The sequence below is a fragment of the Salvia splendens genome, chromosome 21 (assembly GCF_004379255.2).
Source record: "Salvia splendens isolate huo1 chromosome 21, SspV2, whole genome shotgun sequence".
NCBI classification, from domain to species: domain Eukaryota; kingdom Viridiplantae; phylum Streptophyta; class Magnoliopsida; order Lamiales; family Lamiaceae; genus Salvia; species Salvia splendens.
Genome location: NC_056052.1, coordinates 23,093,662 through 23,112,604, shown reverse-complemented (window position 1 = coordinate 23,112,604; position 18,943 = coordinate 23,093,662). Strand labels below are relative to the sequence as shown.

Below are 18,943 nucleotides of genomic sequence, written 5' to 3'. Positions count from 1 at the left end.
AGGGGAGAGAGAGTTATGTAAAGATTAGGATCTATGATTTGTTTTTAAAATTAGAAAGCATGAAACAAGTAGAAATCATGGAGCATGAAATGCGACAATGGCAGCAGGGTAATCTTGTGATGTGGTTAAACAACGACGTACAAAATGATCCCTCAATTCTCATGACTTTACATTAGGCTAAACTATCCGTGTTGCTTTTGTCTCTCGTATTTCTTCAAAATGTCACCTCGATGGAGTTTCCGATGGCTGACTGCTCGACGCGATGCCATTCTCCTGAGACGCTGCCGATCCACTGCCCCATTTCGCGTCGCCATCCGAGGGCTCCATCACATGAACTGCACCGTCGCTCATGCCAAGACCAAATTGGTTGCCATCCGATGGATGCGCTGCAATAACCACGGGGAAGGTGCTGCACAACAACACATGTTTAAACAGTCAAATATTCTGATTATGTTTTAACCAGAGTCAAATATCACTAGTTTCTTCAAGTTGAGTACCTGGAAGCCGGGGAAGAGATGTAAGCAGATGGCGCTATCCTGCATCGGAGGCTTAGGCTCTCAGCATCAAATATTCCAACAGCACCATCACAAAATCCAGCAAATATCAACAGACCATCACATGAGTAGATACCACTTGAAATGGGGGCCGAGAGTGAATCTCTCGGATACCACTGCACGAATTATGATGATTAAAGCTTAGTTTCTTTCGAAAAGCTAAATATAGTATTGGGTGAGAGTTATTTTTGTCACTAATATGATACGTATAACATAGTTACTGGTACTGAGCAAGAAACTCACCGCACGTAAGCATTCAAGTTGAGCATCATAAACTGCTATTTGGCTTTCATGAACAACCAGCAGATGAGATTGGTTGTTATGGAACTGAACTTTGGTTTCTCCAACCAGGGGAGTTTGTTGGCCCGGAGGGGGTTGGATAGGCCGTGATTTCTTCTTCTCCCATCCATCAATAATCCAGACACACAGCTGCATTCAGTATATAAGGGCATATTGTCTTAGATAGTATGACCAAAATCAAGGGTTTATCTAGAAACATGCTAAAATAGGTAAAGATAGCTCTATCCAGAGAAGACGTGCCTGTGCATCAGCTCCTGATGATACCAATATGTTCAAACTTTGTGAAAATGCAAGCCCTGAGATCCGTTTCTGGTGACCCTTGAGCTTGGTTTTAACCTATTGAGTATCGCACAAAGAGATGGGTAAACCAACAACACATCCAAATTAATCAGAAACAGCAAGCATTAGTAGTTAGGCAAGCGATGATCCCTGATGCAAAACATCATTACTCGTTAGAATAATAACATAAGTTACATAACATTATACTGTCACTCATCCACCTAGTACTACAACAAAAGAGACTATTTTTGCAAATCATAATTTTATAGGCCTTAAAAAAGACTGTATTTGTTTGCATAAAACAAGTTCTTGAGACTAGGTTGATTTTAACATGTAACCTATCGATTATAGTAGTAAGTAGGAGTATAACATTTCTTCAGCCCCATAAAATATTTTGCTAATCAGAAAACAAAAATTCCTAAAAGCTCATAAAAGGTTAACATATAGCCATTCCATTGCCAGAAAGGTCTTGATAATACAGGGTAGTGAAAGTGAACCTCATTGTAGATAGATGCCCAAAAGATTGACTTGGAAATTGGAATAACTTGATAAACAACCCTTTTTGACAGTATAAGGTTCAGTAATACAATTTTCCCCAGTTGATTGCTATTATGAATGTAATAAGCAGTTAGCTCTATTTTATTAAAAAAATCTGTTCATCAAAGGTCAGAGAGAGAGTTTACCTCATCGACCCTAACATTGTAAATTTGAATTGTTGAGTCTTCCATTCCAATAGCAATTATATTGTTGTCCTGAGGATGAAAAGCCAGGTAAGTTGCTGCAGGAGGTGGTGGCATGAAAGTTGTCATGACCTGAAAAAATAAATCGAACAATATTAGTAACTCGAATACCAAAATAATCAAACTATCTAAAGTCATGAATAGTTTTGGTTAATCGATGAAAACGGTCCAATGTATTTCTTATAATATGCTTATATACCTTAAAAGTCATCATGTTGAACAATGAGACCTTTCCCCCTGAAGCAGACATAACATAGGAATCATTTTTGGATAAGGCAATGCACGCAACAGAATCGTCAGCTGGTTTGGCTTCATTTACATCATTAGACATGAGAGCCCCATTACTAGGCTGCCACAACTGTGGCACACTGGTCGCAGAAGACTGGAAATACATATCAAAGAATCCAGATTAAAGATGAACGTGATTGGCATTGTCTCATGATGGAACTGGAAATAAAATTAGACCTTTCCAGTGGGATTCCGGTCATTGCGCTGCCACTTCCAAAGCTTATGGACAGCGTTTGAAGCCAATGCAAGTACAGCTAAACCAGAATTTGTGTATAGGAGGCGTACAATCTACAATATTACGCTTGTTAATGGCAACAAGAATAAAGGACGATAGGAAGCAAAGAAACACGGGCAAAGAGTGTGTCATCATATTCATCGACAATCAGAAGCAGTTTTCAAGAAAAGTATATTAACATGCATTACAAAATAAAAATTACATCAGACAGGGCCCAAAATGGCTAAAGAAGACAATTAATATCGTTCCCATTCAATAATAATTTTCCAGATTCCTGAGATCAAAGAAATATTATTAGACCAAACATATTTTCAGAACATCATACTTTGCTAGGTGGGAGAGAGTCAGGCAACTTCAGAGTCTTGAATTGAGATGAATCAGTGATATCTGAGAATTTCCAGCTTTTGTTTTTTTCAGTAGTATCAATCCTTGGTTTTACATCTGCAGCCCTGCTGCTATCAACAGTGGCCTGTTTCATGCAAATGAAATGAGTAAATAAGTCCATGATCAAGATTGTAAAATGCACCTACTGAATAGGAAAGTAAATAAACATTGAATTGAACATTACCAGATTGCCAAGTGACATAGACTGTGGAATTCGATCAGTTCTTTCAACGACATGGGATGCAGAGGCGGAAACATTAGCAATGGGTCCTAATGCACCAGTAATTGCAGGCTGTAGATATAAAGTAGCATAGGAGAAATTGGAATCACATATAAGAAAGAAAATGGATAAAGCACTAGATAGAGAGAGAAATATAATTTTTTTACTTTGGTATTTACTGCTTCAGAATGACCACGAGAACCATCAAATGCTCTGGTTTCCAGCATTCTCAACATGCGCTGCCCATCAAAATTGGCCAATATCTTAATTCCATTGTCACTCGTCGTAACAGCAAGCAACGAGCCTTCCTTGTTAAATCTTAATCTAGGGCTGGCCTAAAGGAAAGCATCAAAGGAAAAGTTTATGATCATTTAATGTACCACACAATAACAACTCAAAACCGTACAGGACTATAATAAATACTAACAGGAAGTCCGCCATCACCGTCCGTATAAGTAAGCATGTTGGTGTTATCCATATCCCAGAACTTTATCTGAAACTCGTCACCAGCAGCTAAGAAATGATTCCTTGTAGTGTCAAATTGCACAACTCCTAAAGAACGTTTTCGAAAACCAGAGTATGTTCTCTTGATCGCGCCTTCACTTTCATTCCACTCAACTAGGTGAGATTCACCTTCTTTGCTAGTTCCACACGAGAAGAGCCTGGAAGGAATATTCCAATAAATAATTAACCAATAATATCAATTTTCTACCTGAAGCGACAAACTTTCAGGAAAAAAATGCTCATAGGACACGTTGCAATTACCCCTCAAAAAAGTGACAAAATAAAGGAACAAAACGGGAATTTCCTGTGGGAAGTCTAAGTGCAGAAACTGAGACATAAATCTCAATAAAAAAGATGTTTATTTAAATTGGGTGTCTCTAACAACATTTCTACAATGCATTGTATATAATATAAACTAATAAAAATTGCTCAACCTCGTAAAAAACCCACCAAAATCTTCCTTAACACCAAAAAACTTGAAAATCTAATAAATTTTGGGTTCCAAAAACAATACTAAGTTGCAGTTGAAGTCAAACTTAAGATATACTCCATTTAGTCTCTGACCAAATCTCTTTGTTGCATTTACTGAGTCAAGTTAATTATTCAAATTAGGTATTCCTTGAGAATACTGCAATTTATAGGGTATGTTATTTATAGGCATAGTCCACAGACATTGGAGCTCTCCATCTACAAGATATTTTGCAGAACCGTGAGCCCTTCCCTACCTAATTTCCCCAAACTTCATAAAAGAAAGAGATGTATACAATGTATCTACCATACTGACTCTATCTCAATTTCAGATTGTCAGAAAGCAAAGTTGCAAACCTACTGACTGTCACAGTGTCACCCATAAAAAGGGAAACAAAGGATAGATAACTATGATAATAGTGCTGGACTTAAGGTGCACCAGGATGCCTAGAAAAGGAAATATCGGTAAGGGAATAACCACCTTGTTCCATCAGCACTGTATGCCATTGTTGTGCACCAAAGTCCAGGGGCATCATAATCTACTCTTGATCCCAAGGAATCATATAGCCATGCCTTTATTTTTCCATCAATGGCTGTAGAGAATATAAACTGCAGAAAAATAGGAATAGTTAACTTTTGGTATACTATTATATATCAAGTATCAACAGACCCCAAATACCAATAGAGTTTTTATAGGATTCAATATTCAATGGGAGATTTCACAGGAACATAAAAGGAAGTCAAATGTAATCATATACCTGAATATTTTCTTTATAATGTGGACAAACAGAATAAACGGGAGCTTCATGACCTTCAAATGTATATTGTTTACGGCCAGCAACAGCATCCCATACCTGTGACACAACTTACCAAGTAAAACCCCAAGCATCCTGTTGCAAGACTTCACGAAAGTCAAATTTATATACCTTAATTGTCTTGTCATCTCCACATGTAACAATGCAAAGCTGCTTATTTGGATGAGCAAAGGCGATATCGTTAACACCGCCTACATGAGCATCAATCTACAAGATTGAATAAGTCATTAGTAATACTTGTACTACATAAGATAATCTGAAATTGGGTTTTGATTTGAAAAATGCTCACTTCTAAATGCTGTCTTAATTCTCCGGCAGGACTATATGTATATATCTGAACAATATGTTTGGAGAAGGCAACACCTTAAAAACAAAAAATTTATAACGAGATAAATCAGCAACTGCAGAAGTAGATTTTAACAAATTTACAAAAATAATTGTGCTCTGTTGACATGACAATTTTCTGTACCAAGTATAGATCCATCCGGGCCCCAAGCACATCTATTGACAGATATGGTGGCATCTTTAACCAAGGTTGTCTGAATAAGTCGAGTGGAATTAGTCTTTAAGAAGTCAGGAAAAAATGAGCTCTAAAAATGAAGGACAACTTGCAATTGTGCCACCTAAGCACATTACATAAGCAATAGAACTCACTTGGAATGGCATTGAACAAGCTGATATGTCCCAAACCTTAAATGTTTTAAGAGCTAACCGTTCACGGGAACCAACTTCCGATATGCTAATATCACCAACATTTGTTCCAACTGCAATCAAGATTGCATTCAGTTAAATACTTGAGCAATAGCAAATTCGCTATTATACAACCAGCACTTCATGACATCATGGAAAATTTAGCAATATAATAGGTAAAGATCTTTAATGAGGATAAAATCAAGGATTGAGGAGAGCAACACAAAAGACCGATAAAAAATGGCTAACCTAAAAGAACTGTCTGTTGTAGTGGATGGAAGTCCATGCTCATCACATTTGACCCCTGACTGAGACTACGCACAACTGTTTTGGGAAGGTCATCTGGTGAACAGATATTAGGCAGATGAGTAGAACCAGAAAACGAAACCTAGTAAAATCAACAGTGTGTCACAATACGAAGATGGGTCAATCAAGTATTCTAGTATGCATAAAGGAGAGAGTCAGATGCAAAGTTGGCCACAGAAAAATATAGCGAGACAAATAAATTGAACAGCAGTCATATTTTCCAACACCTCATCAGGTTGTCCAGCTCGAAGACGTTTCAACAAATGCTCTGAGTCAGCAGTCTGGTATTCCATACCAGGACCACCAGGAGGAGTTCTAGGATGTTTCAGAAATGCAGCTGAGAATCATAAGGGAGACCTTATCTCATTATGACATCATTCTTAATAAGTATCCAGCTGTAACCGTGTTACATATAAATTTTTAACTACTGACCAGAACTAGATGCCTGAATGAGACCGGGTGAAGCTGCAGCGACAGCTCCATGAGGCATCGAAGGGTTGGGACTTGACATCCAACCAGCAATAGCGTTTGGAGGAGGAGAGACAACTGGCTGGAAAAGCTACAAAAAAAAATAAAAAATAAAAAGTTAGAATGCAAGGAATGTGCAACTAAATTCTTAATATAACATTAACAGAAACCATTCTACTTACACCATGACCCCCAAGAGGATGAAAGACACCACCAGGTTTGGGGACCGGTCCGGCAAGAGGAGCATTATTAGGAGGTGGCCCTCGTGTGCCATTGCTTGAAGCACAAGAATGATCAGTAAACAGTGTTTTGATATCTGGATTGGGGCGCGGATTCTTACAAAGCTGATGCTGCCAGTTAAGACTGAAAATGGCAGATCAATTTGGCATGATCGGTACCAAGATTTTTAAAGAATCTAATATAATAATCAAACCCAAGAGTGCAAGAAGCAACACAACATAACTCATCTATCCAGATGAAATGCAGATAAATAGTCTACATGTGAAAGCTAGTCCATACCTTTGGTTTATAAGAGTTCTCAATCTTGAAGCCTTAAATGCAGGCAATGTGAGCTTGTCACGGAACAATGGATTTGCCTCTATAAGCTTTTTAAGTTCAACTAGCATAATGCTCCGCGCAGACTTTGTGTCCCCATATTTGGAGAGCTGTTCATTCTGCCTAGAAACATGTAAACCTTCATTACACAAAATATTTTAAATACTCATAAAACAAATAAAAAATTTCTGCAATGAGGTTGAGAACTATATATGCATAAAACCCAACTTACCTAAAATTGTCAAGAGTCAAAAGCTGAGTTATCTCTTTGAAAAGATCTTCGTTAAAAGAGGCAAAGACCTTAAGATCCTTCACGAGGATCTCAACTGCTTTTGGTCTGTCGTCTCTGAAAATATAGAGACAAGTTGCAAAAGAAACATTAATGAAATGCACAAAATAATAAAGCATTGCATCATAATTCTGAAGAAGCTGTACCTATCAAGGGCTTCAAGATATTTTTGCTTTCTAATCTCAAAGAAAATTTTCATTGAATATCGGTTATCCTCAACCTTTGTAAATCCACTTAAGTAGCGTTCGACTTCATCCCATTCACCTGCTTGAACCTGATCCTCGAAATACTTCATATTGAAGAAGAAGCCAGATTCTTGTTCCAGCCTATAACAATAAAGAGCCAAGACTTACTAGACATTATATTAACATAAAATCCAACTGACTACTCACATATACTAATGTAACATACTTCTGGGCAGCAGCCATTTACATTTCCCCTTAATAAATACATGCATTTACTTGTCCAGCTTAGATTAACAGTACACTGCTCCAAAAGGAAGTTGCTGTGTACCATATATGCTAAAAAGCCTAAAATTAATACAACCTTTTTCATCACACAAATTGCTGATTTATACTGAATATTATCAACAAAGAGAAATGTTTTACTTTCCCTAATTTGATAGTTCTATGAATCGCACACAATCAACCATTAGCCAGATAAAACCAACAGTGCTTAAACCATAGCTTTAACCCCATAAAAAAACTCACTTATGCACAGTCTCCTTGAACTTCTCTTCGTCCAAGAACTGCAGTATCAAGAACACCAGTTCTCGACTCAAAGAGGACATCGTGACACTCCCGGGCACGCCCAACAACTCCAGCGCAAATCTCCAATGGTGGTTAAATCACATATATAGTCAGAAAGCAAGCACCTCGGCTACGTCACCAACTCCCAGATAAACTACACACTCCTTTCGTCTCAGATACACAACGTTCAATTCTAGAACACCATAGCGATATTAATTTTGAAAAGATAACACAATTCAAATCGCATTGTGTGCCTAAACATTCATACTTCCGCATTTACCATACTTGTACATACCAAAAAAGTAGAAACAAATAAATATTGAAAATTTAAATACCCCAGAATCAAAGATTCAAACTTTCTTGCAAAATAACCTTTCACTATCCAAAACTCATCATTTCTCGAAACCTATCATATAAACCTCACTGCCTAGCCCGTCAAATTACCAACCCACAAAAACTAATAGAAAAGATAACTCCTAATAGATCTGGATCATAATTCTCATTAGAGAAAGGAAAAGGAAACAAATTAGATTCAGTCCTAATGGCTCCACAAGGTAGGGTTTTTCTTGGAGGTAAAGAAGCCTCCTTTCTTTATACTGTCTTTTCTCTCTCTCTCAGATACACTCCCACCCACATTCCTCCTTTGTACTCTCTCTCTACACCTACATCTACATCTACACCTACATCTACATCTACATCTACACCTATATATATATACACTTATGTTTCTCCCTCTGAAACAGCAACCGCTTGTTATATATGCGACATAATTACTACTTTATCCCTTCCTAAATCACGACATGCCCACAGCATAATTACTGATTAGAGTTTTTTTTACCTTAAATTCTGCTAATACAATAAATGGGATTTTAAAGTAACAGAAATGAGTAGACAACTGTGGGGATATGCTTTGGCTTCTTGCTAATTTTGAGGGTAGGTAAAAATTACTTCTTCAATTTCCTTTTTTTTGTATCAGCTGGAATTGGAACATTGGGTGAGAAAAAAAGTTTAGTTTGAAATTTCAACTATGTTTAGTAATGGGTCATGTGATATTACAAAACGATAGATATGGATAAGAATTCTTGTGATCAGACCAATAAAAAATTCTGGCATATGTTTCCATATTCGGTTGTGCGATAGTTACACAAACACAAATTCCAAGTTTTCAATGATGTCATAGATAGGATTAAAATATCATAAATTCCAATTTTTCAATGGGTTCGGTCCTCAATCTTTTAACCCCCAACTATGAAAAAAGGTTTTATAAATATAGTCGTAATTTTACACCTACAATATTTTTCGTGACTTTGAAATTTTGTTGATGGTTGTGATGTCCTTTCACAAATCCATTTTATTCGTATTTTATTGTAAGCATAAATAAACATTAATTGTCTTTTGAGTCGTATGTTATAAAAAAACACATTTAAGTCTTTGCTTTAAAAGCTTACATAGTTACATTAAACTTATTTCAAATTCTATATATTTTGTTCTTTATGAAAAAAAAGATACTGTATCTTATTATTAATATGGTAATATAGCATGGAAAGTCTGCATGTGAACGTATTCCATTTTGTCATTTTAATCCAATTTATCCAATTTCAGTAACTACTTTGAACATATTCCATTTTGGCATTTTAATTCGATTTATCCAATTTCACTAACTAATTTGTGTAGAGCAAAAGTAGAATATGAAGCCAATTTAATCGATGTATACAAGTCTGGAATCACCATGTACAAAATGGAGCTGTTTTAGTTTTGCCGATTTTAAATTGGTGATATAACTGCCAAGTTTGGGTAAAATTATGTTTTTTCATTAAAGTTAGAGAAGAGTAACATATTTTTCGACTCAAAAATATCACTAATAAACAATACTTCACCCAGTAAGTAAATCCAAACTTGGGCCAAAAGTGAGCCTGGGGTTATTACCAGTGCATTCTCATTTAATTTTTCTCTCTTTTTTATTCTCTCATTTCTTTTTATTCATTCAAAAAATAGTCTATTATTTCAATTATAATAACTTTATTTCTCAAACGAAAACAAGATCTCGTTTTTTACTAATAATACTTAGTTTTTTTTTATGATGACTTGAGTTACCCAACTTCCATATGGACGTTTATCCCATAATCTAACAATTTTTTTTTCCCCATAATCTAACAAAAGTTTTTTTTTATTAAACCTAATCCTGACACACACTGTTAAAAATTTACGGTGGGGTCATACTTTCTTGAAGTTTTAATTATAAAATAGTAATACGAGGAGTTGTTTATCACTAGTAATCTGTTTTTTTGGCTTTGACCACAAGTGTACTGAATCCATCTTTAGCAGAATCCGACTAATTTTGTTTGATTGGATTTGCGGATTAAGGTCGAAAGTCTCCTAGCGGATAACGAAATTTGAGCTCAGTGACCTTAAGGTCACTACAACTCCATTAGTAATCTTTTTATTTTATGACAATGTAGTGTAATTTAGTTAGTAAGGTATCATAAATTCGAATAAAAACTCGAGAGTGTCTGCATAGGCATGTTTGTTAGTAGTACTAATTTGTTTTGTTAAGTACCTATAAAACCAAGAAAAATATGTATTAATTTCTATTTTGTCATGCGCCTACAAAATTTGATTAACATATCATTAGTTTTACAAAAACTCAATTGTCTTTATTACCAAATTTATTTTATTTAATTTCTACTGTTCTTGGTTGTCATTTAGATATTCAAATCGTCACTTTAATATACGAATTACCGACTAATTTATTTACCATCCAAACTTAATTAGAATTTGTCCAAGCATCCTCATTTAGTTATTTTATATGCAATTAATCATAAATAAATACTATTCCCTCAATTCATAAAAAATACTCTCATTTTTTTATATCAGTCCATTCAACAAAATTAATCTCATACGAGTACTAAAAAAAATTAATCTCATACGAGTACTAAAAATAAAAAAGTCAATCTCAATTTATTACTACTTCATATTTTATCTTTTTATTAGTAGTACTTTATTCCTAAACCCTTCCTACTCCTAGTTTAACTTTCACCCATTCTCATAGATTAGTAGAGTATTTCCGATCTAAACATCTACTACTACCCTAATCCAATCTAAACATTTACTCCCTCCTTCCACCCTTAGAGTCCAAGTAACTATTTTAGTCTGTCCGCCATTAGGAGTCCCGGTTCACTTTTACTGTAAATGATAGGTACACATCATTTTTCACTAACTCATTCCACTCGCATCCTATTATAAAACTAATATATAAAAATGAGCCTCATATTCCACTATATTTTCTCACTCACCTTCTCTTACATTTCTTAAAATCCGTGCCGAACTCAAATGAGACTCCTATCGGCGGAGGGAGGGATACTACTCAGTTTTACATATCTCCAAATCACGCCCCCAAAGTATCACAAATAATACTTCACACCCCACTAATTCCATTTTCTGTACTGACCAGCGATTGAAAACCCTCTCACTCTCGCTCTTCGGCTCACCTCATTGGAAGAAGAACACAGAGATGATGCAGAGATGGTGCTGGAGGTTCCGCTCCCTAACAGCCTTTGCTTCCTCTAATCAGCTCCGCCACCTCCGTCCTTCCCCCGTTTCTCGTCTCATCCACACTTCTCCCAATTTATTCCACAAACCCCCAATCATCACTCCTTCCCTAATTGGACACAACTTTTCCTCCCACATCAGCGCCTCCGCCTTTCCCTCTCCTATCTCACAGTCGCCTCACTCTGTAAGTGTGCCACTTTAACCATCGCTCTTATATTGTTTTTTTGTATATGTGTTACTGGTTATTGAAAGCAGGCATTTATGCTTGATGTTGGGTCATTTCCATCCCAGAATATGAATATGTTTGCGAATTTTATATGACATTGCTCCCCCATTGTGAATTGTCTTTTTCATTGTACGTTGTGCAGTTTTTTTTAACACTAGGCGGTAATCTAGCGTGGGTTGTAATTGATTGAAATTTTAGGAGATGTTTATCGATATCAAGTAGTACTTGTTAATGCTAATTGCAATATCCATCATCGGCTGAAGGTAGAATGTGATTCATTTTTCTGTAAAGGTTGTTACTTTGTGTTGGAATATGTTCATATGTCAGTTCCTCCAACTCCATTGAATTCTGATCCCATATGAACTTCTAATCTAAGGTTGACATCAGATGAGGTTTCACAAGTTTCCGACACTTTTTATGTGTATTAATTTGCTGTGTTTTCTCCAATTTTTTCTCGCTGCTGATATATTGAACGAATTTGTTTATTTATATATTCTCATTTCTCATATTGAAATGATATTTTTTAGTTGATCCAAGTGCGGTATATCACTGCCAAGCAGAGGAAGAGAAAGTTGAAGAGTAGGAAGCCAATGACTCCAGTAGTTTCAAAAGTAAAAAAAGTGAAAATCAAAGGCTACTCGTATGTATATAATGCTTTATATAGATGCATGTTTTTTCATTAATATTCAGGAGCAGGGTCAAGAAACACTGATTATGTGATGGTTTTTAATTATTAGGTCTTATAAAGGCAGATTTAGGCTAATGAATGATGGACAGATCAGGCGATGGAAGGAGGGGAAGAGGCATAATGCATTTTCAAAGGTTTGCATACTAAGCCCCTTTTAGATAATTTAATAAATTAACGGAGAAAGGCAAAGAGTAGATATCACAGGTACGGATGTTGTGAAACAGGTTACTTGAAACCTTTTCCTAGCTTTCATAGAGCCCTTGACCTGATAAAATATCACTCTGTGGTCATAGATTTTCTCAACTTTGGAAGAGTTGAAGCTTTCTGTTGAGTTGATATCATAGGGTGTTGTATGTTCACACTATTTGTTAAGGAATTTAGTATGTTAAGAATTAATGCAACTTCATGTATACATTTCATATTCTGGGGTTTATTGCTCTGTACTTCATTGGTGCTTGTGCCATAGTATCTTGTGGTTATTTATCCACTTGGATCAACTCATATAGATTATCTCGAGGGGGTTACTTATAACACTTCAAACTCTATATTATATTCTCCCAATTTAACCAAATATCTGTCCCTGAAACCAAATCTAAGGCTTTGTATTGTTGTGTTGATTCAGTTTGATGATTGGACGACTTTGTTCTTCCTATTTAATGTTTACTCACCATGCTTTGATTCTCACACTCGATGTGACCTTGGTATTGTTCACAGTTATAGATGTACTAAAAAAGAAGTTTGATTAATTTAATTTGACCCCTCTACTATACTTTTCCCTTGGCTTTCCTTTGGATCTGAGAAATCGACAAAACTGTTGATATATGGGGCCTATCCAGTTTTGAACTATAGCATATACTTTCCTACTCAAAGTTTCAGAAGACATGATAACCCTAATAAGCCTAAAAGCAGTGGCTGGTGTTCATGTAATCAGTCAGAGTCACTGACTTTTCTTTCACTTTGAGGAATACATGACACATCTGCACTGGCAGTCTTGTTAGAATTGGTTTCTTAATTTCTTTCCAAGTTTTGTCAGATTAAATGTATGTTTTTTTAGTTATAAATAATTGATGCATGGTGAGCCAAGTTAACTAACGCTCAGTAGGGGCAGTAGTTGTGTAGTACGAAATACTCTTGCAACTTTCCATTTACATCATATGAGGATCACATATATTACTTCATCCTGGTGCCTATCAAGTAGTAGCAGCAATTATCCGACTGGTGGAATAGTTTCCATTTACATCATATGAGGATCACACATATTACTGCCCCTACTAACACTCAGTAGGGGCACTAGTAGTGTAGTACGAAATACTCTTGCAACTTTCCATTTACATCATATGAGGATCACACATATTACTTCATCCTGGTGCCTATCAAGTAGTAGCAGCAATTATTGGAATAGTTTTCTGTTTTTTTTTTACTTTTTCCATGTTTCTTTTCTCAACAAGAGATTGTGCTTTGTGGTCTAGAGATATTTCATATTGAATTATCCGTAGACAAGGACACTAATGCTCCAAAACCAACTACATACTGATGAAGTAATTAATTTGTGGAGTATTCTTTATCATAGTATAATAAAATTACTCTGTTATTGCAGTCTAAGAAGTCAAAACGACGACTCAGACAACCTGGTATTGTTCCTGCTGCTTATGCAAAAGTAATGAAGAAGCTAAATTTCTGCGCTTGAAGCAAAGTTCGCACTGCAGGAGAGCCTCATTGTTTCTAGGAAGGCTGCCCTCATCATCAGAACATACTTCATCTCATGATTTCCATAGAAGCTTGTAAGTCAGTTAGTTAAGGCTCCTCCAACTGATTGATAGATTTAGTCCGGGATTTTGCAGTCTTGCGGTTTACTGGATAGAGGGATTTGCATTTTTACTTATTTTATTGTTTTAAATTGGTTTTGTCTTCATGGTTCTAGTGTGCATCCTTCAACAAGACAGTTTTGACTGCCAAAAACAGAGAAATATAAGTGGGCTGCAGCTTATTTGATTGTATTCTTAAAAGGTTTCAGATTAGAAAATTCTTCTTGTCTGCTCTATTGTTATAACCAAGAGTCCAAGATTCATTTTAGGAATTTTCTTACGTGTAGACATATGGAGTGTATCTTGAATATATTGTACTATCATAAATACATCCATATAATTTGACTCATGCGCGCGTTATCCTAAAAGTAAAACCTGATAATTTATATTAGCATCACAAGTAAACTTTACAGCCCCCACACAGGCCATGCCTCTTTTACAAAAGAATATGAAATAGATCCAAACTTATTAAGTACATCAAGAAAGAGAAAAAGAAGGAAGAAAAACAAACAAACAAAAAAGAAATGAAAAAGGGTGAACAGCCTTTAAACTTCAGTCCTCCCTTTAGCTTCAGATAAAGCAGAACTCTTGGAATGATCTTCATCGAATTCACGCGCAGGGGAATTCCTCCCACTTTGGATGACATGCCCGGCTGCTTTCGCTCCTTTGAAGCTGCTGATATTTCCGAATATCAGAATAACCATCCCTATGATCCCTGCGCAGAACGCTGCTCCAAACGATCTGCCTACATTTCGAGGTATGGAAGTTGCAACTGCGAATCCTACACAAGCTCCCAGTGCTCGTGCCCATGAAAACCACACAGAAAATGCACCTTCTTTACCTGCAGGAGAACAATCCAACCACAGAACCCTCCCAAAAGCATGCAGGAAACCTGTCAAAGTGAATCATTTTTTAGCATTTCATATGTGAAAAAACAGCAGGGACTCAAAAAAAGGATCGGTGTGCACCTGTAGCGGAGCCCTGTACGGCTGCAAAGAAAAAAAGATGGCCTTTAGTCCACATGGCTCCTTTATAATAGAAACCAAAGCCTGATGCCAAAGTAGACAATATGAGGCCAAGAAGCTGCATTTTCTCGGCGTCTAGTTTCATGGCTTGCTGAAGTGGATGCACCAGTGGAAGAGAAATGATAGGAACCATGAAATATGTTAGCCAAAGAAACAATATGTTCTTTGTTTTGAAGCAACTGTATCCTATGGCATGAAGCAATGCTGCTCCGAAAATGCACATTGTTATAAAAGATGATAGGAAAACTCCGGCAAGACTCCCTGCTGCATGTGGATATCTGAAGATGGACACCACATGGGTTGCAGGAGCAGAATTTGATGGTGCGTTGTTGTATGTTGTTGTGGCTCTGTCCGTGCTGAAAATGTGGATAATTCCTAGACCCCATATGAGGCCACTGAATATGGAAACAACCCACAAAGCAGTGAAGTGGTCTTTGTGGCTGAACATGTGGTATGTGAAGGAAGACATAATTGCAGCCCCCAAGCAGCCAGCTGCCGTTGAGTAAAGAGACAGCCAGCTGGCGAAGGATCTTCTGTTTGCAAACTGTTGTCGTGGTATGATGGAGCCTGTGAATCCGCGGATCATCAGGCCAAGGTGCCGGGCATGAGCTGCGCCAACAATGGTGTTTGCTGCCACAATGATAGCGATGTACGGTGGAAAGATCCATGATTTCTTGAAAAAGCCCGCTGGGAGGCAGAAGATAGCACCGATTATTGTGGCTGCACCAGCTATAAGCTGCTGATAGTGGCTGTAATCAAGGAGGATCGACACAATGCCCAGTATAGGCGCTGACAGAATCAATCCTGTGAACCAAGAGATCGAAGTCCACTCCAGCGGGGACAAATTCTTGCCACCGAGTTTAATTGCCCTGTGCACCAGTTCTTCATATCTGCCATCATCAGCATAGATTATAAGCTTTAGTCTCACTAGAATACCAGATATCATACATCAAAAGCTAGCTAAGAACATAAGATCTCAAGAAAACATTTTCACAACTGCATATCTATGCCTTTCTGCAGTATGCTTCTATCAATCTAATTTATGTTCTTTGAAGCAAAGAACAGATCTTTAACGGCTCACCCCCTCAAATCCTTGAAAACATTTTTCACAAACTTTTACTCCAAAAATCCAGCCTAATCAGGCAAACATAATTGACCTACTCAGCTAAATTAAGGTGGCGGGTTAGCTTGACAGCGATATTAGGCTGCTTTTCTTCAAATTCACAAGTGATTTTTGTATTCCTTGTTCAAATTCATGTTGTATATTGAAATTTCAACAGCATAAACGTTCAAAAAAATTGTAAAACAGCTACAAAATGAAGAAAAAACTACAATATCAACAAATTGCATGCTCTAGCAGCAGCCTCTACTAAAACATGCGTATGCACAACAAAAAAGAGGGGAAGATTAGTAGTTTTGAGGAGAAAGAAAAAGAAAATGTTAACCTAGGGTTTAATAACAGTAACAGAGATTGGAAAGAAGAAAAAGAAGAAGAGTAAAACTGACAGTAGCATTTCGCTTTGCTTGCACTTGACATCCTGATAGCTCCTCCCCCAGCCCTGCGGCGGCGGCGGCGGATCCGACACCGTCTGGCTAATAATAAGCGGGAAGACAATGGGAATGAGGACGGTGTGCACGAAGTAGGAGCAGAGTCCGTACATGTACCAACCGAGAACTTCACCTTTGGAGGGTTTCTCCTCACCACTAGCCTTGTACATGTCCTGCCCCCTCTGGATTTTCATGGCCGCATTGTGAGCGTCTGGTGTAGCCGCCACCTCCTCCTTCTGCTGTGGACTGATCTCTGCCATTCCCTCTCTACAAAAAAGCAAAGAGAAGAAGAAGAAGAAGAAGAATGCAGAAAGCAGAAAATTTGGGAGGTTGAATTTGAGGAGTTTGGCAGTAGTATAAGAGTGGAGGAGGAGAGGTCAGAGAGCTTGATAGCTATGTAGCGTCCACAGCTTGTTGTGATGTTTTCGAGAGAAATAGACAGAGAGATAAAGAGTGAGCAACTTCGGTTTATTCAAATTGCTTTTAGTTCATAACGATAACGGCGCATAATCATAATCACTTTACTATTTTCGTTGTTTGTGTTTGGTTTATTCCATGATTATTACTACAACAATATAATAATACTATAACCATTTACTCTTGTTTGTTAACAACACTAGGAACTTAGCATGTCATAATTAAGAGCTGGATATAGCAATACAGCAAAATTCTACTTTCAAATTGTGTGTGTGTGAGTGTGTGTGTGTGTGAGAGAGAGAGAGAGAGGTCTTTGAATTCTTCACCTTTGGAGATTATTATAAGAAACTTAACCTATGGTGGAGTAGTGAGCTAAAGTGGTAAAGGGCACAGTTCACATTGTAGGCTAAAAAATTTCCACTAGTCTCCACTACCAAAACTTTTCTTTTTCTTTTTTCTTTATTCCCAACTTTACCTTAAATTTAGCAATCAACAAGATAAAGAGTGTATTTAAAATTTGAATGGTACCACTTTTTTAATCAAAATTAAAAGCAGGTGGGTTCCTCTAAAAAAATACTATCAAAACTTTGTACCGACTAACACTAAACTGTGGGGTGGAGTAAAAGTTGGAGTGAAATTATGCCTAGACAACAAAGCTGGAGTGAAATTAATACCAATTCATCATTGGGAAACATCACGGAAGCATGTCATATCATATGGTTGTTGAAAAATAGATTTTCTTTTTCTCTATGTAAGAAGAGTGTGACTTAGTTTGATGTTATCTTTATACTGTCTCATTTTTCAGCATCAACAAAGGTGGGCCCACTAATTACAGAGCTATCAACAGATATAGGCCCAATTTGAATGCAGTTTTCAGTTGGTATATACGCAACACTTGAATACCTCAACATTCATTGGCCCATGACTTGTATCCCACTCCTGCAAATCATAACATTTCCTTTTTAGCATTCTTGAGGAGTTCAGCAAATTTATGATATGACAGCTATACAGTTATATTTAATAGACAATTATATTTAATAGAAATACCTCATCCGTTCACAACCAATAGTCTTATTTTTTAACTCGCGAAATGATCTCGAACGTAGAAAAGTAAGTTCCAAGTTCCAAGTTCCGTACCTATTTAGGTCACGCACACACACACAGACAAATCTGCGACGGGCTCAACATTCTCAAGAGTTTGATCAAAAAAGAGAACCACCATGAAATAGTAAGCTGATCACACGAGAAAATCGCGTTTATAGGCGACTTGGCCTTTAAAATAACGCAAATGTACCCATTTTGTTAACAATTCCATTTATGGGAAAAACGCCGATGAAATTGGCGTGTTTATAAGTAAAAACGCCAGTGAAATTGGCGTGTCTATACGCAAACTCGCCAACATAGTTGGCGTGTTACATAAGGACCGTATCTTGCTCGTATTTTTACCAAACTACTTAAATTTGAACACGCCAATCTTGATGGCGTCTTTACGATATAAAACGCCAAGGTCATTGGCGTGTTTAACGTAAAAAACGCCAATCTGATTGGCGTTTTTGGGTTGAACTATATTTCTCAGATCTCCCCCAAAATCGCAGACCCTAATCACATTTCCTCCCTCCCCAAAACGCGAAAAACCTTCCCAAAGCTGAAAAACGCGAAAACGCTTGTCTTGGTCGGGTCAACCCGGTGGTGGATTGAAGCGTGTAGATTTCTATTTTGGCTCATTTCTTCCAAATATTAGTACTCGCAATCGGTTAGTTAGCTAATTTTTAACTCATTCTTCCAAACATTAGTCTACCAATATTTGATGGATTATATGATAGTATATATTGTAGTGTAAT

At 37.0% G+C, this 18,943-nt stretch overlaps 3 protein-coding genes across 4 annotated transcripts; 1 reads left to right on the top strand and 2 right to left on the bottom strand.

Moving 5' to 3' along the window:
- Positions 1–13: 13 nt before the first annotated feature.
- On the bottom strand, positions 14–8,570 carry LOC121784674 (protein TOPLESS-RELATED PROTEIN 2-like). The gene is made up of 25 exons (XM_042182874.1): positions 7,806–8,570; positions 7,242–7,421; positions 7,039–7,152; positions 6,771–6,929; positions 6,434–6,614; positions 6,216–6,342; positions 6,011–6,120; positions 5,727–5,865; positions 5,442–5,551; positions 5,257–5,326; positions 5,077–5,150; positions 4,899–4,994; positions 4,731–4,826; positions 4,454–4,581; positions 3,428–3,662; positions 3,168–3,335; positions 2,965–3,072; positions 2,722–2,865; positions 2,339–2,449; positions 2,073–2,255; positions 1,817–1,945; positions 1,095–1,190; positions 798–983; positions 498–670; positions 14–409 (listed from the first exon to the last, which is right to left on the bottom strand). The coding sequence occupies exons 1-25, from the start codon at positions 7,883–7,885 to the stop codon at positions 223–225; spliced, it is 3,384 nt and encodes a 1,127-aa protein (XP_042038808.1). The 5' UTR covers positions 7,886–8,570; the 3' UTR covers positions 14–222.
- Positions 8,571–11,274: 2,704 nt separating this feature from the next.
- LOC121785261 lies at positions 11,275–14,313 on the top strand. Its single transcript, XM_042183649.1, has 4 exons — positions 11,275–11,577; positions 12,147–12,259; positions 12,357–12,441; positions 13,905–14,313. The coding sequence occupies exons 1-4, from the start codon at positions 11,356–11,358 to the stop codon at positions 13,992–13,994; spliced, it is 510 nt and encodes a 169-aa protein (XP_042039583.1). The 5' UTR covers positions 11,275–11,355; the 3' UTR covers positions 13,995–14,313.
- Positions 14,314–14,475: 162 nt separating this feature from the next.
- Positions 14,476–17,421, bottom strand: LOC121785259. 2 transcript variants are annotated; one of them, XM_042183648.1, is made up of 4 exons: positions 16,819–16,950; positions 16,644–16,726; positions 15,081–16,027; positions 14,476–15,004 (listed from the first exon to the last, which is right to left on the bottom strand). In XM_042183648.1, exons 2-4 carry the CDS (start codon positions 16,649–16,651, stop codon positions 14,658–14,660), a joined length of 1,302 nt encoding a protein of 433 aa, XP_042039582.1. In that variant the 5' UTR covers positions 16,652–16,726; positions 16,819–16,950; the 3' UTR covers positions 14,476–14,657. The 2 variants fall into 2 exon arrangements, with proteins under 2 accessions (XP_042039582.1, XP_042039581.1); XM_042183647.1 differs by having other exon boundaries at positions 16,644–17,421.
- Between the last annotated feature and the right edge of the window lie 1,522 nt (positions 17,422–18,943).

Coding starts and splice junctions, on each gene's coding strand:
- LOC121784674 (XM_042182874.1), bottom strand. CDS start 7,885: ATGTCCTCTTTGAGTCGAGAACTGGTGTTCTTGATACTGCAGTTCTTG. Junction 6,930..7,038: donor TTGACTCTTGACAATTTTAG/GTAAGTTGGGTT, acceptor ACATGTTTCTAG/GCAGAATGAACAGCTCTCCA. Junction 4,582..4,730: donor ATTATAAAGAAAATATTCAG/GTATATGATTAC, acceptor ATTTTTCTGCAG/TTTATATTCTCTACAGCCAT.
- LOC121785261 (XM_042183649.1), top strand. CDS start 11,356: ATGATGCAGAGATGGTGCTGGAGGTTCCGCTCCCTAACAGCCTTTGCT. Junction 11,578..12,146: donor TCTCACAGTCGCCTCACTCT/GTAAGTGTGCCA, acceptor GATATTTTTTAG/TTGATCCAAGTGCGGTATAT. Junction 12,260..12,356: donor GTGAAAATCAAAGGCTACTC/GTATGTATATAA, acceptor TTTAATTATTAG/GTCTTATAAAGGCAGATTTA.
- LOC121785259 (XM_042183647.1), bottom strand. CDS start 16,945: ATGGCAGAGATCAGTCCACAGCAGAAGGAGGAGGTGGCGGCTACACCA. Junction 16,028..16,643: donor AAGCAAAGCGAAATGCTACT/GTCAGTTTTACT, acceptor TGATGATGGCAG/ATATGAAGAACTGGTGCACA. Junction 15,005..15,080: donor CGTACAGGGCTCCGCTACAG/GTGCACACCGAT, acceptor TCACTTTGACAG/GTTTCCTGCATGCTTTTGGG.